This window comes from Boleophthalmus pectinirostris, unplaced genomic scaffold (assembly GCF_026225935.1).
Source record: "Boleophthalmus pectinirostris isolate CB_2022bp ecotype Guang Dong unplaced genomic scaffold, ASM2622593v1 HiC_scaffold_12, whole genome shotgun sequence".
NCBI classification, from domain to species: domain Eukaryota; kingdom Metazoa; phylum Chordata; class Actinopteri; order Gobiiformes; family Gobiidae; genus Boleophthalmus; species Boleophthalmus pectinirostris.
The window spans coordinates 912,572-940,208 of NW_026571018.1; the positions used below are offsets into that span (position 1 = coordinate 912,572).

The following is a 27,637-nucleotide window of genomic DNA, read 5'->3' on the forward strand; positions in this document are numbered from 1 at the left end:
TGGGACAAGACACATTTGACTCTGATACAAGAGAGAAATCATGTGCAGGACCTTTAAACTATCAGACTCTTGTCTTGTTCTAGTGTCTAGAATGATCCGGAGATGATCAAATGATACTGTACCTGTGGTTGGTCTGAGTTTTGCTCTCACCTTGTAGCCCATAGCGTTGCCGCGGCGATGACTGCTGATGCTGCTGTTGCTTAGAGACGGTTTGGCGGCAGGACTAGCCTCATCTCCTCTGTGACAGACAAAAATAAAACATGAGGTCAACAAGATGAAAAAACAGTGATCAGGTCAAAGAGGGACTTTCATGTTCTAATTCTGACTTGGTTTGGTAGGAAAGTACCTGTGGTCAATCAGTGAAGTAAGCTTATCAAAAATGTTGAAAATCAGTAGTCCATAAGAAAACTAGTATCAAAACTAGATACTCATTTGAATCTTTCCTGAATGTCTTTAGAATGACGTTGAGCTGGATCAGAACAAGTGTCAGAGCACATGGACTAGTACACACATGGACCAACATGAAACTACTGCACCACTCTACATGAAATTACTGAATAATATGAAAGAAACTACTATGATTTAAGGTTCAACATCACATTCTATTGTCTAAATAAAGTGTAAGTGTTTATTATCACTGTGGTATCGAAATCTGTATTATCAAGTCGAGATTATTACTCAGTATCAAAATAAAGTATAATAAGAGTTGATAAGAAAAGTCCAAAAAATACGTGAAGTAGCACTGAGTTCTAAAACAGAATCCCTCTGTCACCAACACAGAAAACTCCATCTAAAAGGCACCTGCATGAAATTGGCCCCCATCAAACACAAACCTACACAATAACTCTTTATTGTTTGTGCTCTGTTTGAGCTGCTGTTTTAGTTTTGGAGATATTAACGATTCTTTTATAGGTCAAATTAGGGTCAGTCAAACCCTAGGAAGCTTCAAAATGCTCTAAAATGCCACAGAATGGTGTCAGTCGTTTGAGCTTCCTTTGTGCTGTTCTGTGCTACAAAAAGTCTGGTTTGTGCTGTTATGTTTTTTAAGATATTAGCAGTTTTATTTTTGGCAGATGACATCATCCAGCCCCTCAAAACAACAGAACATTATACAAAATATTTGTGTTTAGGTTGTGCTGTTTTGTGCTGTGACTGTTTTCATTTGTAGTATAAGTATATTTTAAAATTTGTGCAAAACTCTCAGGCTCAGGCTATAGAAAAGTCTGTATTATTATATAAAATGAGAATCAAAAGTTACTAAAGACTAATAAAGACTTTTCTCTTTCTCTCTTCACTAGTTTTGTGGAGTTTTGTTAAAGCTGCTGCCGTCAGTTATTTAACATTCTGAGTGGCTGGATGTCATCGGCCCAAAATAAAACTGTTACTAAAAACCTTAAAAACCAGAATCACACAAACCAGACTTTTTGCAGCACAAACGAAACACAAACGATGGACATAGTTTTTGTGTAGGTTTGTGTTTGAAGAGGAGCCAACTTTACGCAGCTCCACAATGCAGCTCTCCATTTAACAAAATAAAGATGATGTCATTTATTTTTATGAGTCTAATCATAACTGTTGTGTAATTCAGATGATTTTTGACCCTTGTTTACATTATGGTTGCTAGATAGTTATGGAATTACTTCTATGCATGTCACATCTGCTGCACGTGCTCAAACAGGAAGGAAAATCATACACTTCTCCAAATATATAAAACTACATAAGGTTTTTGATAAAAAGATGTGTAAGAAATAATGATTTGTCAAAAATGACAGTTTTTATGATTTGTTCTCTGTGTCCTTTCAAATGCAATTTCAATTTGATCTCGATTCATCTTGAAGCTCTAGTATCAACACTCGCTCTCACGAGGCTGTAACTCGACTGCTACACTGCAGCTGCTAAACCTTGAACTACATCAAAACTAATGAACTTTGTAAAAAACAAGACATGAGATGGTGCAACTTCCTCATGTAGTCAAACCGCAGTCAAACCGCAGCCCTTAGCTCCTCTCTCAGCACATCTCATGAGCTTTGAGAATGGAGAGGCTAATCTTAGTCTTTGTTTTCTCTTTCAATACTAATTTAACCTCTCCACAAAAGAAAGATGAACCCGTCTTATACGTTTACAACTGGATGTCGTTGGAGCGCGGTAAAACGACCGTGTTGCTCCAGCGTCTTTTTCTTTATTTTCAATGAAGTTCAAGAACGACAGCGCCTCCAAATGTACACATCATGTATCAAATTTCTTTCGTTTAAATAATACAAATATATAAAATCATGTATTTCAACATTTTACATTGCTTTTTCAACAAAGATACAAATGAATTATTATGAATTGCTAATTATTTATGCAAATACGTAAACCTTATGAAATGGCGCTTACAGTGAAGTGCACTGTATTCCTGCTGACTCCCTGTGATTCCCTGATTCCCGTGATCATCTGTTTCCCAGTGATTCCCTGTGACACCCTGTGAGTCCTAGTGATCTCTATGATTCCCAGTAATTCCCTGTGATTCCCACTGACTGCTGTGATTCCCTGTAATTCCCCGTGATTCCCTGTGATTCCCAGTCATCTCTGTGATTCCCAGTCATCTCTGTGATTCCCAGTCATCTCTGTGATTCCCAGTCATCTCTGTGATTCCCAGTCATCTCTGTGATTTCCTTGCCCTTTGTAAAACCACAGGTCTCTTCCCTGTGGTCCTGTCAGAATCATGAAGTTTACAATATTAGAAAAGATGTTTTTGGGAGTTTGTGTTTGTGCAGGTCTGAGCCTCACGGCACAATCCACAGCCTGTTCCAGCATGTGAGAAAACTGCTCCAGTCAACCAGGACTTTTACATGGAGTCAAATAGTGTCATAAAAAGGATATTCTCATAGTGTAGAGGTGGGACAAGGTCTTGCAAGATAAAACTGACACAAGAATGAGCACACATGAGCAGAGGCAGAACTGCAGAGTAGCCAAAGTTTGTACTCAAGTAAGAGTAGCGTTACATCAAAATAATATTACCCAAGTAGAAGTACAAAGTAGTGGTTCAAAGAATGACTCAAGGGAAAAAAAAGTGCTGCTTTCTTAAATTTTAATTGTTTTTAATTTCTTGATTATGATGATTTGTTGATTATTTCCTCTCGAGAAGCTCTAGTTCCAAAAGGCTCTGCAATAACGCCATAAAAACTATCAACTTCAATAAATACATAAACAAAAAAACTTCTTCAAGCCAAAGCTGCTCTTTTCTAATTCTCAAATGTCATGACAGTCTCACAGTGTCTCCCTCCTACCCAGTGTATTTTAGCTCAAATGTTGATATGTAAAAGGCTGGGGGCTGATCGTTCCTTTCTGATTTGAAGTCCTGATTTGCAGCGACTGGCCTCCGTTCAAAAATATATAGCTTTTTTTTTTTATTGTGTTGTTGCTATGGTGATGGAAGACTGTTGCCAAAGCCTGAAACACACGAGGATGAGGATTGAAAGTGATGATGACTCACCACTACTTCCTGTATTTTTGTACTTTTCCAAACCAAATCAGAATTTAAAACTACAGCCTAAAAATGTGTCAAATGAACTGTACGAGCTTACTCAGCAGACTGATGTGGGCCACTTGACAATCGCATTTGCTCATCAAACTTTCTTGAGTTTTGTCTGTTGCAAAATCTATAATTCATGAATAGCAGCACCCTTAAACAATGCACTCCCATCATAAAGACAAGACTAAAGACGAAAGAGTTCAGAGAAGAGCATGTTTTGTCATTTCTGCCAATGATGCGGTGAATCTGTAGATTATTTCCTGTCTCAGAGTTATCACACTCAGACAGAATCAACTCTGAGTTTCAGAAAAGTAGATGTGGGGCATAGTCTGTGTTAACCTGCTAGGCCCGGTGGTTCAAAAAGGAAAGAAGCATGAGAGCGTTTTCAGCTCCATCGGCTCCTGTTCACTTCCTATTGAAAAAACGTTGCCTCCCTCCCTCTGTTCGGATTTCCCAATATGGAACTCAGCTCCAAATTCACCTCATTTTACGGCTACCCTTGATGAGCATCATTTGACTGGAGCTGAACACTGTGGGTGACACCTCACTCCCTCAGTCCACTTCTTCAAAGTCTTAGGTTTAAAGCAGAGTTCAACCACTCAGAGTTTGAGATCACTTTGAGTTTAGCTGAGGAGAAAAAACAGGCTCAATGGATGAAATATATAGTTTTTATCAGGTTAGAGTTAGGGTAGGGTTAGAGGGTTACGGTTTCAGGTTTGGTTTTCGGGTTTGGGTTTAGGGTTTGGGTTATGATTAGGACCAGGAGCATGTTTAGGAACAGGTAAGGTTGAGTTAGCTTTTTTTTAGACAAAAGAAAATGATAAATAAAAGTATTAGTTCACTGTATTCAACAGATCACAGAAATACTATCAGTATTGAAACTTAATATTTGATGTAATTATGTGGGGATTATGAAATGCACTCACAGCAGTATTAGTTTGATTGACACGGGACACTAAGGCAGCCGAGTATTTAGGGAGTCCCTCCAGGAAGTCATGTGACAGTGTGTCACAGCGGTGCTCACACTTTTTCAGCATGCGAGCTACTTACAAAATGACCAAGTCAAAATGATCTACCTAATACAAAGTGCCCCTTTTTTGGACCCTCCCCCACAGTTTGAGAACCTCTTCTTTAAGAGAACTTCCTCTGGCACTTTACACAAAACTGTGAAAAAAAGTGAAGGAAGATTTTTAAACCTGTTTTTTAAAGTTCCAAACTGGAGTTACATTCTTTTCTGGTTCTGCAGTGATATTTACCAGCCTCTGCACGTTTACCAAACCAAACACACATCGTGACAAACACAGATGCATTTGTGCACTTTTGTTAGACAAACTTCAGCCAAATGTGGCAGTAGGTCTGTTCTGTAGATCCGCTCTATGCTGTAGACCTGCTTTGTGCCAACACTGGAACACAAATTTAGACTGGTTTTTGCTTCACGTTTGGTCTTGTTCTTCTAATCAGCCGCACTGTGGGAGGGGCTTGTGTTCGCTGTACGCAGGAAGGAGCGAGAGCGTGAAAAGGCGAGGGGCGGCGTGCTGACGTGAGGCAGATGGACAGGTAGGATGTTTAGGAAGTTGAACCTGCCCTGTGATGCACGCTGGTACACGAGGGCACACGCTGTCGCAGACGAGCCGTGCATAGGGAGCGTGTGTGTTTGTGATGTGCCGTAGAGTCTCCGCGGGTTTCAAATGAGCACACAGGCTGCACTGAGACGCCCCACATGCTCCTGCACCCCGCTACAAGTTTATTACCAACAGCAGCGGCCGGAATGAAATATGATCACACTTGTTGAGTGTCAGACCTCGAGTGAGAGACAAGACCGAGTCCAAACACGATCGAGTCCGAGACGAGACACGGCGATCTACCCACATGACCTTGGAGATCGACTGGTAGATCGAGATCGACTGGTAGATCGCGATCGACGTATTGAGCACCACTGGTCTAGAACAAAATACCACCAAGGCCCGAACACACACTACAATTATATCAGGACTAAAGCAGGTCTAAACGTGGACTACACCCGGACTAAACCAGGTCCAAAAGAAGACCAGAAAGAAAAAGTCTCCTCTTGAGTGATACCAGTGGAAGCACAGTGCAGCTAGAGAAGCACTGACCTGCAGATTATGGACTAAAGGCTTAAAGTCACATTTACATAGAAGGATTAATGAAGTATGAAAAAGCTTATGTATGAATCTACAGAAGCTTCTACATCTATATCCCGACACAAATCAAATACTGCGGCAAAAATATGAAGAACAAGGCTACGGGTTTCAGCTTCCCGCTACTGTGCATTTATGAATGTTTATGGAACCAATCAATTTATTGCATTTAGGTGAATGAAATGTGTAGAATACTGAAAGAGGAAGGGTTTGTCTGTTTGCCACATTTCTTGTGTCTCTGTCTGGAGCAAGTCCCGAGGACTAAACATGTCTCTAGATTATCTGTTAGCAGCTAAGTCCAGTAGTTCTCCCGCCCGTCGACCATGTGCAGTAGAGCTGCCCACACGAGCGCACGCAACAAGCACGATCACATGTACCATGTGACTATCTGACCATGTGACCATCTGACCAATCAGAGCGAGAGGAGCTAGAGCGGAGAAGAGCCGAGCAGAGTGAAGCTAAAGCCAACGATGAAAAGGCAGCTTTAATTTAGAGCTGAGACAAAGTTTAAGATCTGAAAATAAACACACACACACACACAAACTCACACACACACACACACACACACACACTAACACATGCACACAAACTCACACACACAAACTCATACACACACAAACTCATGCAAACACAAACTCACACACCCACACAAACCCATACACACACACACACACACACACACACACACACTGTGCTTCTCTGCTTTGGTCCTCTGTTGAGGAAGTTCGTTCAGTCTGCTCTGGATCAATGTTGTGAATCTTGCAGAAGTGTGAAAAGCAGCAAAGCACAAACAAAGTAAACAGTGTACTTTGTTAATATTGTACCTCCTCTTTTTCAACTTGGCCTACATCTTAATCCATCATGTTTGTCCAAATAAAAAATATGGCGTCCAATCCTCAGAATCAAGTGACCACGAGGCTCAAAACACACTTGTTTTCAGAGACTACATCTGAAGTGCACTGTGATCTCAAAGTGAAAGTATTTAGATAGGAAAAACAAAGCATGTGTCCTCAGTGCACCTGTGTGCTGTGCACAATGTCATAATTATTATTATTACCATTGAATTAGCCTATAAAAGACTAAGGACTATAATTTCACTTGTGATTATATCAAAGATATGTATGTTTTCTATGAAAATAAACTCTTGTGTCCACCTGCAGAGCACACAGGCCCCTCTAATCCTAATTTATATGTTTAAGCAATACATTCCTGTGGTCTTAATACTAATATAAACTAATAATTTATGTCAATTTCATTTAAAACTTTTGAGTTTCTTTCTTGCGTGTTGTGTGAACGACCTTTGGGGCCCCTCTGACTCCTAAGACCTTCCTTGGGGAACCACTGGTTTATATGACATAATAAAAAACACAATCTGAATTTCTCAATAATCTCAGTAATCATAACATTTCTCCATTTTCAATAACTGTAACTAAAAAAATGTGATATCATGACACCCTGACTTCTATCAATCCTAAACCAGGTCTAAACCTGGTCTAAACCAGGTCTAAACCAGGTCTAAACCAGGATTAAATAGTTACCCTGTAATAAACCAGGTCTAATGTAGGACTAAATCTGGACTGTGCCAGCTGCACATGTCTACACAAGACTAAACACTTCTAAGCCTAAAAGAAGAAGAAGAAAATAGGACTAAAACTAATCCAGGACAAAACCAGGACTAATACAAACCAGGTCCAAAGGACCAAACCTGAGCTGCACCATCAATGTGGATAAACCGTTTTAAACCTCAAGCATAAAGCAGGACTAAGTGTAAAGCAGCAGGAAGCACGTCTCAACACACCGGACAGACACAGTGAGAGAAACACGAGCACTGAACCTGCACTGAAATAAAACCCGAGGAACTAAGCATCGCCTACTGTCTGTGATCTGCTCGGTGCACGGCCCTGAGTCTTCCGTGAGGTCCCTTTCCCGGTGACCGAGCGATGCTCTTACCGCGGACGGTGCGATCACGGCGGCCCGGAGCACAGCGGCTCTTCGGCGACATGTTTCTCGGAGCGAGGTTCGTGGGGTCGGAGCTCCGGGGCCCGGGCTGAGCAGCGGGGCTCCGTTGGCATTTGGAGAAGCGCGATGCGCACCGAGCAAGTAGCGGACCTGGTGCGCTCTCTCTCTGCACGAGCCGAGGTGAAGTGCGTCAATTCAGAAGAGACTTCCGCAAAATCTGTCGCAAAATAAAAGTGCGCAAATTCAAAAGGTTCTTGGAGTGTTTTTCAGTTTCGAGAATGTGGTGGTGTCAGGTCTGTGCTCAGATGCTCACGTGGATATAATAATAATAATAATGGATAACTCACGATTGACCCATTTCTTTTTTTTTTTTTTTTTTCTATTTCTATTTCTGTTAGCCTATTGACTAGACTCAAACGATCACAATAAAATCGGCTTTTTAATAACATTCATTTCAGCCACCCTCATCAGTATTAAATATAACTGAATGTTGTGATTAGTAATAAGCAAAATAGCGTATTTCATCACAGTAGCAAACAGAAAATGCAAACATACATCAAATACAAATAATAGTGAGGCTAAACCCGGGCTTTAGGGAGTTTCGAATAGATCATCAGATACTTTGTTTTTTCAAGGAAAGAAAATATAGTCTACAGTTAAATGATTTGATCCTGGTTTTGTCCTGATTTAGGTAGTCCTGCTGTAGTCCTGCTGTAGTCCTGCTGTAGTCCTGCTGTAGTCCTGGTGTAGTCCTGCTGTAGTCCTGGTGTTACCAGTTACAATTCTTTTAACAAAAATGTAGGTTTAAAAGCTGGAGAACTTCAAAATTTAGTTTCATATTATTATAATTGATTATTATTGATTATTAATATGTAGCTTACACCTATTTTAATTTTATTTATTTATTTATTTATTTATTTATTAAATAGCCTATGCGAGCTTTTTTTCATGCCATGTCTGATTTACGACCGCAACAAATCAGAAAAAAATGTTTATGTGTGAATTCGTTTTATCCTTAATTTGGGAGAACTCAGTCGGACTCGGGACATTATTGTGACGCGCCCCTGAGCCTACTTCCGGTCTCGTGGCGTCTGAATGATGATAACTTGGTTTCTTCCTGCAGCATCTTTGAGAACACGTAACGTAACCTCTGCAGAGACGTCCGGATGGAGAGGCACGCTATCCGCGCTCCACAGCACACCTCTGCCCAAGTGCTCCTCATCTCATTTCATCTACTCTCGGACTGGGAGCTGCAGCATGCTTTCTAGAAATACAAGTGACACATGCTTTTACAGTTAACAAATCACAAATGTAGATCTTTTTTATTATTACATTATTATTTATTCTAAGCCTTTTGGATGAAGTCTTCAAAAAGCAATAGACAATAGCAACTGCTGAGTTTCAAATTACATCACAACATTATTGGTCAGTAATATTTAACACAGAGGGAAGGGGCAGGTCATATTACTATTTAAATGCTGATTTTAGTTGTTGGTCTTGGGTCCAATCATGAACAGAAAAGAAATGAGGTTGAACATTTGAAAGTACAATGTAATGAAAACACCATCTGGCCATATGTCATCATCACATCCTACAAGTAAACGAGTAAAACATGCTCTGGTTATGTAATCCCCACTGCACCAGACTATAGACGAACACAGGAGCTCACTCTCCAAAACACTCCTACACATACACTCAAACACAGAGATACAGGACTACAGTCATACTATAATACTCCCTACAACTGTACAACAGCTCACCTCTATGGAACAGATAATACTCTCTACAACTGTACAACAACTCACCCTTATGGAACAGATAATACTCCCTACAACTGTACAACAACACATCCTTTTGTAACAGATAATACTCCCTACAACTGTACAACAACTCACCTCTATGGAACAGATAATACTCCCTACAACTGTACAACAAGTCACCGTTATGTAACAGATAATACTCCCTACAACTGTACAACAAGTCACCGTTATGGAACAGATAATACTCCCTACAACTGTACAACAACTCACCTCTATGGAACAGATAATACTCCCTACAACTGTACAACAAGTCACCGTTATGTAACAGATAATACTCCCTACAACTGTACAACAACACATCCTTTTGTAACAGATAATACTCCCTACAACTGTACAACAACTCACCTCTATGGAACAGATAATACTCCCTACAACTGTACAACAACTCACTATTATTACAGATAACCCTATGTCTTGTCAATAATTATGTCACTGCTTAAGATTATATATTTTTTCTTATTTTTCTATTTTATTTTGACATTATATATGCACACACACACACACACACACACATATATATATTAATGGCAAGCCACTTGCACAAGTGTCCATCAAATGTGGCATATACCAAAGAGACTCACTGTCCCCACTGCTGTTCTGCCTGTCTGAACCCCCTCAGCCAAATCATTGACCGCACTGGCTATGGATACCGACTCAGAAAGGGGCCACCATCAGTCAGCTCCTCTACATGGATGACATCAAGCTGTACACTAAGAGTGAGCGAGACATCGACTCACTGATCCACACCACAAGGATCTACAGTACAGACATTGGGATATCATTCAGGCTTGAGAAATGTAGCAGGATGGTGACAAAGAGAGGGAAGGTAGTCCACACAGAGGGGGTCTCACTCCCAGAGGGAACAATAGCAGACGTTGAGGACAGTTACAAGTACCTTGGTATCCCACAAGCAAATGGCTCCTCGAAGAGGCAACAAGGAAAGCGGCTACGGCCAAATATCTGCAAAGAGTGAGACAAGTCCTAAGAAGCAGCTCAATGGCAAGAACAAGGCCGAGGCAATAAACAGCTCCGCCCTGTCAGTGATCAAATCCCTGCGGGAATCATGCACTGGCCAAAGGAGGAGATACAGATCACAGATGTTAAGACACGAAAGCTCCTGACCATGTGGAGGGTTCCATCCCAAACCAGAAACATCTGTGCAGAGTACGGGCTGGAGACCCCAGGATCAAGGTGGGAAACACCTCTAAAGTTGTGGAGAACAACCGAGCCAAGATCCTGTGGGACTTCCAGATACAGACTGACAGGATGGTGATGGACCAAACAGACATAGTGGTGGTGGATAAGAAACAGAGCAGAGCCGATGGTGGACATCGCAATACCAAGCGATGGTAATATCAGGAAAAAGGAACATGAGAAACTAGAGAAATACCAAGGCTCAAAAGGAGGAGCTGGAGAGAGCCTGGAAAGTGAAGGCATCAGTGGAGCCTGTGGTGATTGGAGCATTCGGGGCTGTAACAACAAAACTGGAAGAGGCTACAACAGATACCAGGAAAAACAACGGACATCTCAGTCCAGAAAAGTGCAGTACTGGGGACAGCAAAGACACTGCGCAGACTCTCTGGTAGTTCTGGCCTCTGGTAGAGGACCTGAGCTGAATGAGGGTGAGAGAGACCTTCTGAGTCCAAAGAATTTCTCATGTGGATCAACAATATTTGTCTTAGCTGATAGGAGCCAGATCCACCACTCAGGATGTTTTTTGCTACCTTTTGTTCACTCTTATTTCCTATTATATTATATCTTTCGAGTGCTTGTATCTGCGCACACACACACGCAGGCACACACGCATGCACACACACCATACTTTGTCTCCCACATCTACTTTGGTTGGTTATTAGCTCACAATCTGACAATAGTTAATGTTCAGTCTAGGAGTAGTGGATGCCTAGAAAAGGACACCAATCTCCCAATAGACTCAGTCTCTTCTTATAACCAGAAAAAAATTAGCAGCTTCTCTCACAACTGTCTTTGGAAAATAACTTCTGATGGGATGTTGCATGAAGGGTCAGGATGTTGGTTGGTTGTGTGTGTGTTTGTATGTGTAACCTGGTTACCATAGTTTTATCTTATACTCTGACCTTGAGTTTTAATATTATTCACTATTAAAGTAATTAATATAATATAATTAGTATAATTCACTTCATATAGTACAGCAGTACATAAGTCAACTCTTTTCAAATATTGTTTCTATTAAAAAAATCCTGCTTATTCCCATAAGTAATGGTGAAGCCTGAAAGTTCTGCCTTCTGCCGATTTGAGGTACAGTGAAGAACTTTGGTCATAGCAGGTGTTTCCCTCTAGATACAAAGGTCGTCTTGGGCTTAAATTGAAGCTTATGAACAGTTTTTTATGTACATTTGAGGCAGTGATATATGCAATAAAATGCTTGAAAATGATCACTTTTGATGACAATTCGTCAGGCGGACAGACATTTTTTAGTCTTTTAGGATATATTGAGGGTGATATTTGACAGTAGAAAGGCAGCAAGCCCCAAAATATTTTTCTGCTAGTTTCCCCCATGTGTCAGAATACACCATGCCAAATTTTAGGGTTATTTGACCATGTATGCAGTTTCAGTACCTTAATATTTACAGTTACATAATTTCGCAAATAGCTTTTCTTAAAAAGTGTGTTTTTGGGCCCTGAGACCAAACGGGGCCGAGCTGGGGTTGGTCCCTATCAACTCGTTATGGCCCAAGATATAATATAACAGGAAATAATAGTGAAAAAAAGGTAGCAAAAAACATCCTGAGGGGTGGACCTGGCTTCCAGCCTATGAAGTATTATTAGAAAAAGCAATAGATCAGGAAAAAGATGTGTTCCCTGACCGGGAATCGAACCCGGGCCGCGGCGGTGAGAGCGCCGAATCCTAACCACTAGACCACCAGGGAAACGTAAATATGAAACGTACACTGTGTAAATTCAACTTCATATAGCGACCCCGTGATGAACTTATGTATTATATGTATTATTATGTATCATAGTAGTAGTAAGGCCATTTTTCAATAGTTATTTTATTGATAAGATAAAAACCAACAAATAAAAAATAACAAAAAACATAGACGTTAGCTAACATTTACGGTTCCTAATTAATCAAACCCTAACAAACCTTAACCCATTTCCTAACTTCATAAATTAGCCCCGTTTCATAAACTGCATCTATAAACGAATATGTTCTTATAGCGCTGTTTTTAGCGATTATAATTGTGGCTATTTGATTTGCATTTGTGTTATTTACATCTACAGTTACATACAAACACCAGCAGGTCTGTTTCTGAAACAATTTATACCGATGTAATGCTTCCGTGTCGAGAAGACCTCGTGGCGCAACGGTAGCGCGTCTGACTCCAGATCAGAAGGTTGCGTGTTCAAATCACGTCGGGGTCAAACTCTTTTCTTTTTCCCTTTATATTTGTAATTTGTTAAATGTTGTATTTTTCTCCATAACTTCTTGAACCAACATAACTGAAAAGTCATTTCAAATGGTAATTCTAGGTTGAAAGAAAGCCGCTTAAATAAGATGTTTTTTCACGTTTGCCACGCACACATTTCACATGAGGAGACCACATTCGTAGTTGCAGTTTCAACACTAACACTTAAAACATGACACTATTATATAGAGTTTAAACCTAAAAATGCCCCACTACACTGAAAGCTTCAAACTCAAGTTCATAATAAATACACATCAACATGCAGAAAAAAGCAATCGACTAATTTGTATGATAAAAAAATAGAATTATTTCGATATTCGTTTTTTTTTTAAATTAACTATTTTGATCAATTTATATTATAATGTATAAAATCATAAAATCCACGTTCCAAATATGTGCATGTGTCTTTTTGCCACTAGATGGCACTACCAAGTAATGTAGTGTTAAGATCACTGAACTGCACTGCAGAGTCACTCATAATATTAAACCTACTGTATGAATAATCTGCAAAATAATTCTCACAGTTTATTTCAGCAGATGGAGACCTTTTAATACTATTATTATTATTTATTTTGTATTTGCATTAAGGTGTCAGTACAAATACAAAATAAACAGTATGGTATAGTACACCTTAGTTTTCTTGCATGCCTTTAACTTTTTCTAATCATACTTTATATATTGTTTTACTATCATTAGTTTTATGCTTCATCATATCACGGAAGCAAGTTCCAAGTTTGTGAATTTTGTGCACATGACAGATTAGGCTACTCAAACAAAGTTAACATTATACAGTACATTAAATGTATTGTTTTACTTCTTGGTTGGACATGGACATATGACAAAGGCAGAGGTCATCACCTGGAGGAAAAGGAGAGCAGCAGGAAGGGGCAGAGCATGGCCTGGAACGTAACAGACGGACCCTCCACCAGAAAAGTTACACAATGCACCTTTAACTGAAGTAAAACTATGATCAATATTTAGCAAAGGTACAAGCTCACCAAAATAATAATGAACATGAAAACCTGTCATATACACTTTGACTGAATATGACAATAATTTAGACTAGTTTCTTATTCTAACCTGTGATAATGTTTTACCTCAGACGGGGCTGTTAAACCATCTGCAAATCCTCGGTGAGATAAATAATATAATGAAATACAAGCAGCTTTATTCTTTGTTACAACAAATATAAACAGGACAGGAACAGCTACATACATACTTTTGTTACTCTCCACAGATCTGACCTGTATCTTGGTCTAGTTTAGTCTCCACGATGATAGAAAGGTTCAATGCCATACTGTGGAACATTCCAGACAAAGCAAGAACATGAAGAAAAGTAAGACGAGCCCTTCACCAGAAAAGTTCCACAATGCACCTTTAAATAGCCTATAGTATGTTGTGATGTCAAACTGCGCAGTTTTGTGTAATTTTAAACTAAAATACGCAGATGTTCATAAGGATGCTGAATGCTGTTGTATGTTCTGTGGGTTCTTGAGGGTGTAGTTCAGCTGACGGAGGCGGTGGGGGCGCCGTGGAGACTGAGTCGTTTGCGGGTTTTGTCGGTGCATCGCTCCAGGATCAGCTCCGCACTGGGTCTGGGAGGGATCACCGGAGCTGGGGCTGCCTTCTTCTGCTCCGCATCTGAACTGGAATCTGGGATGTTGTCTGGGGAAAAAAAAACAAAACACAACACTTATCAAACTTTTTATTCTTGGCTCTCTATCTGTTTGGCTCTTAGCAAAGCTGTCAATCAAAAAAGTGGAATAAGAACAGCAGGATGATGTAGAGTGCGATAACATGAACATTTTAAGTTCAGTTAGAACGACTCAAGCATCTGTTACAACTCTGCTCTGCTCTCACTGTTACGTGGGTTCTTCCTTGGTTACCTTGGTGCGTCCGCTCCCGCAGAGGTGATTTGGCGCTACCGTGTGAGTGTTTCCGTGGCGACAGTCCCTTCTGTTGGAGGTACTTTCGGCTGTTCCTCCGGTAGGCGTCCTGGGACAGGCTGGGCTTGGAGCGGCCGTGGATGCTCTTGGCGTTTCTAATGGTGGACCTGCACCCAAACACAAGGAGCGTCAGCCTGTTTTAAAGGTGTGCTGTGAAACTTTTCTTGTCTCCATGGAGATGTTATATGTCCATGGTATGGCATTAAAGAGGGCGTATTTTACTTTTACGAGATATTAATGGAAATTTAGATCACCATGTTACCTTTTATTCTTCTGAAATTGTTATATTTGCCGTTTTGTTTTTGAACTTTTGAACCTTTGCTCTCCACTTTAAGTCGCCCCCCCTTCAGAGCCCCATCACAACAAAATCAGCGTGCATCTCGCTAATAAAACTTCTGCACATCACATCAGGTTTGTCAAGTTGCTGTGTTCAGTTTTGTATCATGTTTTTGTATATTTCTGTAGAATGGTCATGTGGGAGCATGGGGGGGACGTAGGCTGTGGGCGGAGCCATGAATAGGGCCCAAGAGAGATCACTATATTACTCAGACATGCATGGATGACTCTCAAACCTCTTCAGGCATGTTTTTGATGAGGAAACAACATTATAACCTAGATTAAAAATGGCGTCATATGGGCCCTTTAATTGTAATTGTAAAATTGTAAAATGGTAGAATATTGTACCTTCGTGGAGGTAGTTTGGTGCCATATGGGTTGGTTCGCCATGTGGAAGCCTTTTTCCCAGCTTTCTGTAAAAACATGGAGGGGAAGTGTCCAGTCTCCTCCTCGTTTCTGCACAAAAAAATACAATGTTTAGTTTTATCATTTCAAGGATTCTAAGTAGAATTTTCCTTGTGTCCTTAGATTAGGACACAAAAGAACAAAGTTACCTGTACTACAACACTAAACACTTCGAGGTGAACTATGTAAGTTTTTGGTTGGGGATCCGTTACCTGCTGGTTTTGATGGAACTATCATTGCTCTGCCTGGAATGTTCCACAGTATGACATTAAACAGCTTTACCTTACATTTATTCAATTACAGGTGGTTTTAGCTCAAAAATACCTATAAAAACAGACATGACGGTGAGCGGGGTCGCCTCTCCACAGATCTGGCCTGTAACTTGGCCTGGTTTGGAATTCCATGAGTAGCTGATGAATGTATAAAAACTACTATAAGACCAAATGGTAAATGACAATTATTCTGGTTGAGTTTTAGTTTTATAGTTTGAGCTCAAAAAAGTGGGTTCACTTGGTATTGAATTCTAGTTTGAATTTGTATAATTTGGAAAACTCTATCCAAGATATGAGATGATTTACTGATGAAGTTATAATGTCGATTTATTCACATTTTACACAGTATTTTCTTACCAGATGGTATGATGAAAACCAGTGTTTACTAAACCCAAAAGGACTATTTATATGATGTGTAGGGTAGGGATGTAACAATAACCAAAATATTGTGATATCGTATCGTCAGAGTTCTCACAATAATATTGTGGACATCACAATATATCAAATCACAAGTCTCTTTGCTAAAATTAAGAGTTATGGTGCAGCAATAGCTAAAAAAAACACACAGGGAACTACATAGACCATGATCCTTTGCTCCATTTCAGCGCAGACTACAAGAAGAAACAACAGTTCTAAGCACTTTTAAGTTTTAGTTCTTTGGAGTAACATGTTAACAGTTTTTTTAGCCTCCACAAAATATTACAACAAATATTGTATCATGAGATTAAATTGTGAAAATATTGCATAAATATCTTAAGAGATTTGGATATTGTTACATCCATAATTGTGAGCCTCCCCACGATATCGCAATAAATATCAAACAGAGAGGTTTATATGTGACGATATCGTATCGTGAGACTTGGACGTCGTTACATCACCAGTCTTCAGTGTTGGACACACTGGACTCACAGCTTCAGTTGGGATTGTAGTAAAGTTATAAACTAGTGGAAACATGTTGCAGATATTACGTTTGATTGACGACTTTGTTTTTCTATTTGACCTGAGCATTTGGGGCGTACCTGACGACCCACCACCCGTCCAGCAGTTTGTGGATGACTTCGATGGTTTGTCCAATCTCCAGGGAGATCTCGTCCTCCTGCTCGGCTTTGTAAGCTCTGGTGGTGACGTACAGCTCTCCTGCACACACAAACAAAAACACACCGTAGACTAGTGTTGAATACAAGTGGACTGAAGGAGTGTGACGTCAGTCTTAGTGTTCAGCCACAGTGTGCTCAGTCACAGAGGGAGGAGCCACTATTTTACAACAGGGAGTGAATTAGATGGAACTGAATCATGCCCCTGCTCACTTCCTATTATATATAAATATACAGTCTATTAAAGTGTGGATTGGGCCTTTTTTTTTTCTTGAGATAAAGCAAAAATAAGGAGAAGACTCTCGTAACCTTGTGACCTCTCGTAAAGTGGAAAGTTTTAAGTGCAGCATCTCATCAACATTATCCATAGAAATTGACCTCCACAAATAATGAGCCCAGTCCACAAAACCACTCTTTAAAAGTAAAAAGGTGAGAGTAGTTCCTCACATGTGTCAGCGCAGGGATCGAGGTGAAGCTGCAGATTAGCGACAGTGACTGTACTTCCCCACCACTTTATCTCCAATATTTTATGCTTTAAAATCTGAAGTTTTATCTGAAGTTTTGCACCACATTTCACCAATAATAATAATAACAACACAGTGTTGACTTGTATCTAAACTAGAAGTGCAGAGCTCTGACCTTTTGAACACCTCAAAGTGAATCATTTTACTGTCGACAGGAAACAGCTGATGCAACTTTACAGCCTGTGGTCCACAGACAGATCCAGCTGCAGCCATTAAGTCAGATTCTCCTCGTGTCTGTGATGTGCGCTTTTTGTCACATGTTTAAAAATCGTTTAAGACCAAAAATCCTGTAGTGTGTGGGAACCTTAAGCTGTTTTTAATTTTATATTTTAAATGTCTTATCACACTGATGTGTCTGAGTCCGACCCGAGCCCTAACATAAGTTCTAAATATTTGTCTGAGTCCGACTGAGCCCATCAGGGTTGGGTTTCCACGCTCTACAGCAGAGGTTTCCAACCTGAAGCTCGGGAGTTTACCAGTAGCTCTCCACACTTTACAAGTAGCTCACCAAGGGATTTCTGAATTATACATATTGCACTAAATAACTCAAATTTGATTAATTACAGCTGTAAATGTGTTATTTTGAACTTTGTGCACTAATAAATGGATAATGGTTTAATGTTTTATAGGCATCTAACTACATCTAAGTCAGGAGTGTCAAACTCATTTTGGTCCGGGGGTCGTATCCAACCGACTTTGATCCCAAAGGGGCCGGATCAGAAAACTCATGGCATATAAACCCCAAAAATAACAATAAGTTCAAATATTTGTGCAGAGAAACACAAATCTATTACAGAAATCTTTTTTAATTGATGAACTCTTTCTTTTACAAAATATTTTAATATAATGAACAACCTGAAATTTGAAGAAAAATACAATTTCAACACAATGTTTTAACATGAACTTGTATGTAAACAGGAATAAGTCAATATTTGTTATAAAATCCTGCGCTCGGCTCCACTTTTCTCATGTTGGACATTTTTCTGATGAGGGTGTCACGGTCAACAGTCAAAACAATCGTCCTTTAAGAGCGTTTGGAAAAAGACAAGTCTTCATTTGTGCTGCTCTGGTGGGAGGGGCCACGTACAGAGACGCTGGAGACGCTGCTATGCTCAGCACCGCAGAAAATTGCCAATATTTTAATAGAACATATAATTAAAATGTTTGAGTAGAAAATCAGTCAAGGGCCACATTAAAGGTCTTAGAGGGCCGTATGTTTGACACCCCTGATCTAAGGTTTTCCGTCTTATATCAAATCAATTTCTTGCAGCCACTAAAATGAGTAGCTCTCTGGCATTTTCATTTTGTAAAGGTTGGAGGACACAAAAGGTTGGAGATCCCTGCTCTACAGTCAGTGGAGCAGACTCAAACACACAGCTCACTCAGATTCAACAGAGAAAATAACACACTGTACCTTCATAGTCTGGTTCTGGCTCCTCCTCTTCCTCGGGGCCGTCTAAAGGTTCCAGGTACGACGCAGGGACCCAGCCGTGTTTGGACTCCAGCTGACAGAACCACCAACCTGAGTCACACCAGAGTTAGTACAAGGAAGCATCACAACACAAAACATGAATAAAGTGTGTGTCTCTTTATCTCTCTGTGGCATCTAGGAGACTTTGAGGTCTGTATCTGCCATCTTGTCCCTTCAGTCTCTACCAAAGCTCAGAGCTGCACAGTCTCAGGACATACCACAGAGCTCAACTCGGTCATTTAAATGGGTGGACATGTTTGAGTCCAGGGTTGGCTGGTCACTCACACATCGTGGACACAGCAGCAGGAGCAGAGGTCAGGCTGTGTTCAAACTGACCACTGAACTTCTGCGCTTCAAAAGGTCAAATCCTCCACTGACCCACCGTTTTGGTTTTTCTCCACGATCTCCACCAGGTCTCCGGTGTGAAGGTTTATCTCGTGTTTGGACGTCTTGGTGAAGTCGGCGATCACTCGATATGTGTCCAGAATAATAGGACCTGAAATCTCTGAGGAGACACAGAATCAGGTTTATGTGGAGCAGACGACGGCCGAATAAAGACCAACTGAATCAAAGACAAAGGACGGGAGGAAACGGGGTCACAGTCTCTCACCTGATGCGTTGGCTCTGGTCGTCTCTTGGGACTCAATTGTCTCGTTTCTCTTGAGTCTGGAAGAAAAATGTGTATTATTTATTGTACCAATTTTAGTATTACAACATATCTATATTCTAAGTGACATTAAAGATGGGTGTTATGTAATATCAAGTTTTTCGAGCTTTCTTCCATGTTATAATGTTGTTCCTTCATCAAAAACACACCTGAAGAGGTTTGAGATTTCATCATGGCATGTTCGAGTCATCTAGCAATCTCTCCTGGTCCCTATTCAAAGCCTACTTACGGTTAGCAGTACGATCCTGTACAAGACTCCACCCACAACGTCTCACGACTTAAGATTTAAAAAAATGAAAACAAAAATTCTTAAATTTTTTTATTCTTATTACTGTTTGTTTTGTACAATCATAATCGATAAACTTTTGTGCCTTCATCAGTAATATTATTAGTTTGTACGACCATAAATGAAAACAAAAAAATCCTTAAATTTTTCATTCTTATTACTGTTTATTTTGTACGATCATAAACGAAAACAAAAAATCCCTAAATTTTTCATTCTCATTGCTGTTTATTTTATATGATCATGAACAATAAACTTTTTGCCTAGATTAACATTATTATTAGTTTGTACGACTATAAACGAAAATATGTTTCTGCATGTATGTATATGCTGATATGCATATGTGTGTAAACATTTATATTGAGTGTATGTACTGGATATCTATGATGTGTATATGTATGTTTGTATGTACATATGTGTGTACAAGTGTGTGTACTTGCATATGTATGTAAGTATATGTGGATATGTTTTTGTATATATGTGGGTATATTTTTTTGCAAATGACAGGTAAGCGCTCCAAACGTGATAAAAAAAAAAAAAAAAAAAAAAAAAGAAGTGAACCACGTGATTATGTAAAACAGTTGGGGTAGGACTCCATAAGTTTTTTAAACTTCATCCTCCTCCTTTTGAGCACCAGGTCCCAAATATGTCATGTATATATCACTATTTTTGTTATTGTTTTTGAATTTTGTTGTACCTGGCTCAAACAAAGAAATAAATGAAATGAAATGAAAAAAAAAACAAAAACAAATATAAAACAACTACAACTTAAATGTCAAACCAGAGCAACCGGCAACAGTGAAAACAAAACATCTGCACTACTGTCCTCTAGTGACCTGAACCAGGACTGAACCAGGACTGAACCAGGACTAAACCAGAACTAAAACAGGACTGAACCAGGACTGAACCAGGACTAAACCAGAACTAAAACAGGACTGAACCAGAACTAAACCAAGACTGAACCAAAACTAGACCAGAACTAAGACAGCACTGAACCAAAACTCAACAAGGACTGAGCGTCGGGATTCACCAAGAGGTACGTTCGTAGGCTCTCTCGCTCTCAAGTCCTGGTTCAGTCCTGGTTTAGTCCTGGTTCAGTCCTGGTTTAGTCCTGGTTCAGTCCTGGTTTAGTCTTGGTTTAGTTCTGGTTTGGTCCTGGTTTAGTCGGTGATCATGATTCCACATAATTTTGAATTAAAAAAAAAAAAAAAAACATCAAATATTACAGATTTTTACTGGGCTGGCACCTTTATGGTTGTACTGAAAGTGATTTATTTATTTTTATTTTTTTTTTTATTACAGGTAGGTACTTGGGCGGAGTTCATCACATCAATGACGTCATGAATGGCGTCCCACCACTTAAAAAAATCCCCAGTCCACCACCGCACAAACCTGGAGCAGTGTGCAGTAGTTTGGATATTTAAATGTAAAGTGATGTGAACACAGGATTTTCAGACCAGTCAAAGGAAACACGCTGATCTAAACTGGTTGTGTTCCAGTGAGTGGTGTTGGGTGTGTGTGTGTGTGTGTGTGTGCTCTTACGTGGTGGTGCCCTGGGGGTTCTCGTCCTCTGCTCGTACCCTGAAGAAGCTGCAGAGGGCGCTGCAGCGGGAGATGTGAGGGGGCAGCCGCAGCAGAGCCTGGCAGTAGTCACTCAGAGTGCCCTTCTTCGACTCAGTCCAGCGCTCGCTCTCCAGCCACCGAGGAGCTGCACACACACAACTCTTACACACACAACTCTTACACACACATCTCTTACACACACAACTCTTACACACACAACTCTTACACACACAACTCTTACACACACATCTCTTACACACACAACTCTTACACACACACACACAACTCTTACACACACAACTCTTACACACACATCTCTTACACACACAACTCTTACACACACAACTCTTACACACACAACTCACACACATCTCTTACACACACAACTCTACACACACACACACAACTCTTACACACACACACACACACACACACACAACTCTTACACGCACAACTCTTACACACACATCTCTTACACACACACACACAACTCTTACACGCACAACTCTTACACACACATCTCTTACACACACAACTCTTACACACACAACTCTTACACACACACACACAACTCTTACACACACAACTCTTACACACACACACACACACAACTCTTACACGCACAACTCTTACACACACTCACACACACACACACTCACACGCACATCTCTTACACACACATCTCTTACACACACAACTCTTACACACACATCTCTTACACACACAACTCTTACACACACATCTCTTACACACACACACACACACACACACACACACACTCTTACACGCACAACTCTTACACACACAACTCTTACACACACAACTACACACAGTACATGTTCTGTTTGTCTTATGTGCACTGTGTAACCTTTCTAGTAGTGGGTGCACTGTGTAACTGTTTGGTTGCGGGTCCGTCACCTGCTTGTTTCCATGGAGATGTCATTGTTCTGCCTAGAATGTTCCACAGTGTGACATTAAACAGCTCGACTTTACATTTATTCAATCACAAGTTTTGTAGTTTTATAGCTCAAAAAAACATTCTGACTGTGAGCGGGGTCGCCTCTCCACAGATCTGACCTGTATCTTCATGAAGATAGAAAAGTTTAATGCCATATTGTGGAACATTCCAGACAAAGTAATAATATCTCCATGGAAAAAAGTGTTTGACAAACCCTCCACTAGAAAAGTTATACAGTTCATCTTTAAGCTTTGTCGTAAAGAAGAAGGAGCAGAAGCAGGTGGTGCCACTAGATCATGCCAAAAGTCAGATCTATGGAGAGGCGAGCCCGCTCACACTAAGAAAGCATGTTTTTGAGTGCATTTTGGAGCTGTAAAAACATGTCTATCTAACATTTACTCAAGTACAAGTTTAAAGTTCTATTGATACTTTGAACTGATGTCATCAACCTTCCCTGGGACTGTGATGCTAACTGTCGGCACTGCTCTGTCTAACGCTTTGGTACGTCTGTGAAATCTGAGCTTTATTTATAAAACAACAGCTGTAGTAGATGTTTGTGACAAATAAAATATAAAAGGCGAGTTTATCCACACTCAGCCCATATTAAAGACTAAAACATCAGAATATTACCAACCGGGCCGAACCAGAACTAAACCAGAACTAAACCAGGATTAAACAAGGATTAAACTAGGACTAACCCAGAATCAAACCAGGTCTAGAGAAACAAGAGAAACAGGAGAAATGATAAGAATATTGGGAGGGTTTGGAGGGTTTGGAGGGTCTGATATGGTTTGGATAAACCGGATTTAAACAACAGTTTACACAGACAAATGGATGAAGTGTCTTGCTCAAGGACAGCAGCAGCCTACGTGCTGTTGGTTGCACAGATCAAACCACCCGTTTCTCCACATTTGAATTTTGAAACCTGATTGCACAAGTTCAGCAGAATTCAGTTCTGTTTTTCCAAAAGCAGTACATAGAGTTTGAAAGAGGAAGTATGAATGCAAATCGATTTGAGTGAAACCTGCGCTGACATCCACACGCCGCCTCACACGCGCTTTTACTTCACATTATTATACAATTAAAAATAAAAATAAAATTTATGTTGTTCAAAATGTTACAAAATTTGACACAACATAAACCATGTTGTAATTTTAACTGCGTTGCCATGGCGATGCTTGAAAGTGCCCATTTTATTGTCTAATCTAATCTAATGGGAGTGACCCAGAAACTTCCCATTCATGTCAAAGTGATTATTATCATGGAATAATGTGACACGTCGCACAATGACTCTTCATGTAATCATGATCAAAAATGTAAATAATAACCATGATGTATTTTACAGTGTTGCTATGGCGATGTGTGAAAATGCCCATGTCATCCCATCCCGCTGAACATTAACTAAACTAACTAAAGTTTCTACATTTCAAAGTAATGAAATTTATTCTTGTCATTATTGTATCAGGGGTTTGATGCAGATGTCTGGGGGATATCCACTTCCCTGACACCTGCTGCAAACTGCTGATTTTAGATTTTAGAAAAAGAGAAGTGCACTGGGGTCATAACGCAGGTGCCAGACTCTCTCGCACATTCAAATTTGTACCTTATCACATTTATGACCATTTATGCTCACTCTTTTACAAACTCTGCCTCGTTTTAAAATAACTGGGACAAACTGACCCGCACAGTGTATTTCTGTGTATGCTGTGTCTTTAGACAGTTACAGGTCATATCTGTGGAGACACTACACCAGACGTCTTTCATCCAGTGATCAACCGTTACAAAACGAAAACTAGAGAGATACTGTTTTTAGCGGTCACAAGTAATGATGTATATTTAAAAGTCATACAGTTAGATTTGTATAAAACATAAATCATTATTCATTTATTAGTGTACAAAGTTAGGATTGAAATGATTCTTTAATGGTAATAAGCTTTTAACTCATCAAAGTTGACTTATTCAGGACAATACATGTAGTTCAGAAACCCCTTGGTGACCTACTGCTAACTCCTGAACTACAGGCTGGAGACTCCTGCACTACACCATGATCAGTGTTGGGGAGTAACAGATTACATGTACCGGCGTAATCAGAGTACAAATTATGAGTAACTGTATTCAGTTACAGTTACTGTTTTAATGAGTGGTAATTGGATTACAGTTACTTTGTTGAAATAAATGGATTACATGGCGCTATTTTCCTGTTTTCACATTTTGGACTAAACCAGGACTAAAACCAGAACTAAAACTAGGACTAAAACCAGGACTAAACCAGGACTAAACCAGGACTAAAACCAGGACTAAACCAGGACTAAACCAGGACTAAAACCAGGACTAAACCAGGACTAAAACCAGGACTAAAACCAGGACTAAACCAGGACTAAAACCAGGACTAAAACCAGGACTAAAACCAGGACTAAACCAGGACTAAAACCAGGACTAAAACATGGTGGGTGGACGTGTCTCCTCATCTTCTATCAATAATATTTTTAATTTGGTTCAGTAAAGTTTGGGCTTTTTATTTTCTTTTAGCAGACAAAACATCTTATCTTATGATTTCCTCGTCTTTGCTTCTCTACAGCAAATCAAGTAATCCAAAGTATTCAGATTACATTACTCACTTTAAGTAATTTAATGGACTCTGTTACAAACTACATTTTGGGGTATGTAATCTGTAATCTGTAGGGGATTACATTTTAAAAGTCACCTTCCCAACCCTGACCATGATGTGATCAGTCTTAAGATGCAGCTCATCTGTCCTGCAGACTGTACAACAGTGGAGTGTCTGAGTTTGTGGTGTGTACCTGGTAAAGAAGGGATGATCCTGTCTCTCTTCTCGATCTGACCCGCCTCAATGGGAAACATCTCCTTCAGGGTTTTCTGTCATCATAAAAACAAGTCTATTTCATTTATTACAGGCAAAACTGTGGAGTGGACTGTCCACCCACAATCCAAAAGAACAGAAAAAGAATCAACGGATTTCAAACTAAATTACAGTCACATTTTACAATCAAATCAACAAATCTCACACACACACACACTCACACACATACACAAACACACACACACAAACACACACACACACAAACACACACACACACACACACAAACACACACACACACACACAAACACCTGCGTACTCTACTCTCATACTCTGGCTTGATGTTTCAAGGTGTAACTTGCTTGTTTCTATGGATACGTCATTGCTCTGCCTGGAATGTTCCACAGTGTGACATTAAACAGCTCTACTTTACATTTATTCAGTTACAGGTGGTTTTGTAGCTCAGAAATATCTAGAAAAACAGTCATTCTCACTGTGAGCAGGTTTGCCTCCTTTCTGTCTTCATGGAGACCAAACCAGACCAAGTTACAGGTCAGATCTGTGGAGAGGCGACCCTGCTCACAGTCACAATGTCTGTTTTTCTAAGTATTTTTGAGCTCTAAAACCACCTGTAATTGAATTGTTTGAGTTGTTTAATGTCATACTGCGGAATATTCCAAGCAGAGCAATCACATCTCCATAGAAACAAGCAGGAGACGGACCCTCAGTAGACACTGTGTAGTAGTGACAGTAGTGGTGATAGTTAAAGAAGGACTCACGTGGAAAGTGTGGATCTCAGGGTACGTTCGATAGATGAGCTTCTCTGAGTCGTCGCTCCACTTCACCATCAGCCTGAACACCTGCAATAATCACAGTCTGTCATTAAAGCTGCACTGTGGAACCTTTCTGCTGGAGGGTCTAGAGGAGAGGCTTTGCAGAGATGTTCCACACTACGGCACCGGACTGATCTATTTGTATTTCACGCTGGTCAGGAGTGACTCAGCTCTCAGGAAAACTGCATGTTTAAAAGTAATAAAAATTAAGAACGACTGCAATATAGAAAAGTTTAATGCCACACTGTGGAACATCCCCATGGTTATATACAGTGCACCTTCATTAAAGTGACAATATGTAACTTTCAGGGGGTGAAAAGTGAACGGCATGACTCAGATGAAGTAGAAAGTTAAAACTAAAGTCCAGAATATTCTCCATGGAGATGAACATGTTGGATGGTTCACTGTGGAATATTATTGACAAAGGAACAAACTTTCCATGGAAACAAACAAAAGGAGGACCTTCTCCAGGGTCAGTATATGTCAGGTTTGTGGAGAGGCAAGCCCTCTCACAGTAAAGACACAAAACATTCAGAATAAAAGAACATGTGTTTGTAAGAAAGAATGTAGGAGTGAAGAATGAGTCCAAGACAAAGACTGTGGAACTTTTCACATGAAACAATAATAAATAGAAACAAACATGACTCAAACATGAACATGCTCCGTCTCAATTTTATGTGTCTAAAGTCTGGCCAAAGACAAACCTGCAGACGTGGCAGAGTAGCCCAGTTTTACTCAAGTAACAGTAACATTACTTCAAAATAATATTACTCAAGTAGAAGAACAAAGTACTGCTCCAAGAAATTACTCAAGTAAGAATAAAAAAGTATTTGTGGAAAGTACTACTCAAATGAGAGTAAATAAAAGAGTAACTCTATACACCTGATTTATAATTTAAAGTTAATTTGAAGGACAATACTTAAAATAAAGTAAAAGATTAAATGATATCTGAAGGAGCTGCAAGAAACACAAATGTTCAGATCATTTCATATTGTCACATAAAACTTTTGTCAAGTCAAAAATACTCTGAAAAGTGTCATTTCTTAAAAAATTAATCAAATAAATGTAACTAAGTACTCCCCACATCTGCAAACGTCTCCATCTGTTGGGATGGATCATTTCTCTCTAAGGGTCTTTTATCTGATCAGACTCCATGGAAACAAGCGATGGTAAAGTTCCTCAGTGCACCTTTAAAGAGCCAAATGAATGTTTTCTTACATAGTGACGACTTGGAAACAGGCGCCTCGAACCCCAGCATCTCCACATGTCTCACGTACACCGCCTCCATTTCAGCCGCTTCAGATCAGACCAGAAGTCTAAATCAGCTCAGTCTTTGTGAAGCTTGATGAGAGAGCGGTGAGTTTTTATAGCGGCGCTGACGCAGTGTGCAGTGTCATCATGTCCCCGGCTCCTTCCTCTTCTGCGGCTTCTACTTCACCAATGAAAAGAAACAGAAACAAACAGGAACTAAATGCACTTTTACTGTCAGATGTTCAAACAGACATGCAGATTTAAACCTCGTATATTGTATAAGCAGCTCTTGAGCATAAAATAAATCTGCT

At 39.9% G+C, this 27,637-nt stretch overlaps 2 protein-coding genes and 2 non-coding genes across 5 annotated transcripts in view; 1 reads left to right on the forward strand and 3 right to left on the reverse strand.

Annotated features, from left to right (window-relative positions):
• st6gal1 (ST6 beta-galactosamide alpha-2,6-sialyltranferase 1) overlaps positions 1-7,856 on the reverse strand; it is a 63,044-nt gene extending 55,188 nt beyond the window's left edge. Inside the window, exons 1-2 of one of the 2 annotated variants that reach the window (XM_055148460.1) lie at positions 7,551-7,856; positions 151-238 (exon numbers count right to left, since the gene is read on the reverse strand). In XM_055148460.1, coding sequence (XP_055004435.1) covers positions 151-238; positions 7,551-7,678 — 216 coding nt within the window. In that variant the 5' untranslated portion in view covers positions 7,679-7,856. The remainder of the gene's footprint in view (positions 1-150; positions 239-7,550) is intronic. The other variant, XM_055148461.1, reaches the window with a different exon arrangement.
• A 4,436-nt stretch (positions 7,857-12,292) lies between these two features.
• trnae-cuc (transfer RNA glutamic acid (anticodon CUC)) lies at positions 12,293-12,364 on the reverse strand. The gene has a single exon. It is a non-coding gene; the product is annotated as a tRNA-Glu (tRNA).
• Positions 12,365-12,788: 424 nt separating this feature from the next.
• trnaw-cca (transfer RNA tryptophan (anticodon CCA)) lies at positions 12,789-12,860 on the forward strand. Its single transcript has one exon. It is a non-coding gene; the product is annotated as a tRNA-Trp (tRNA).
• Positions 12,861-14,055: 1,195 nt separating this feature from the next.
• On the reverse strand, positions 14,056-27,378 carry ncf1 (neutrophil cytosolic factor 1). The gene is given in 12 exon segments (XM_020932275.2): positions 14,056-14,569; positions 14,791-14,957; positions 15,535-15,642; positions 16,883-17,000; positions 18,896-19,003; positions 19,335-19,457; positions 19,563-19,618; positions 21,445-21,610; positions 25,225-25,300; positions 26,022-26,102; positions 27,294-27,318; positions 27,320-27,378. Coding segments are annotated over 12 exon segments (1,233 nt in total). The 5' UTR covers positions 27,364-27,378; the 3' UTR covers positions 14,056-14,408.
• Positions 27,379-27,637: the final 259 nt, after the last annotated feature.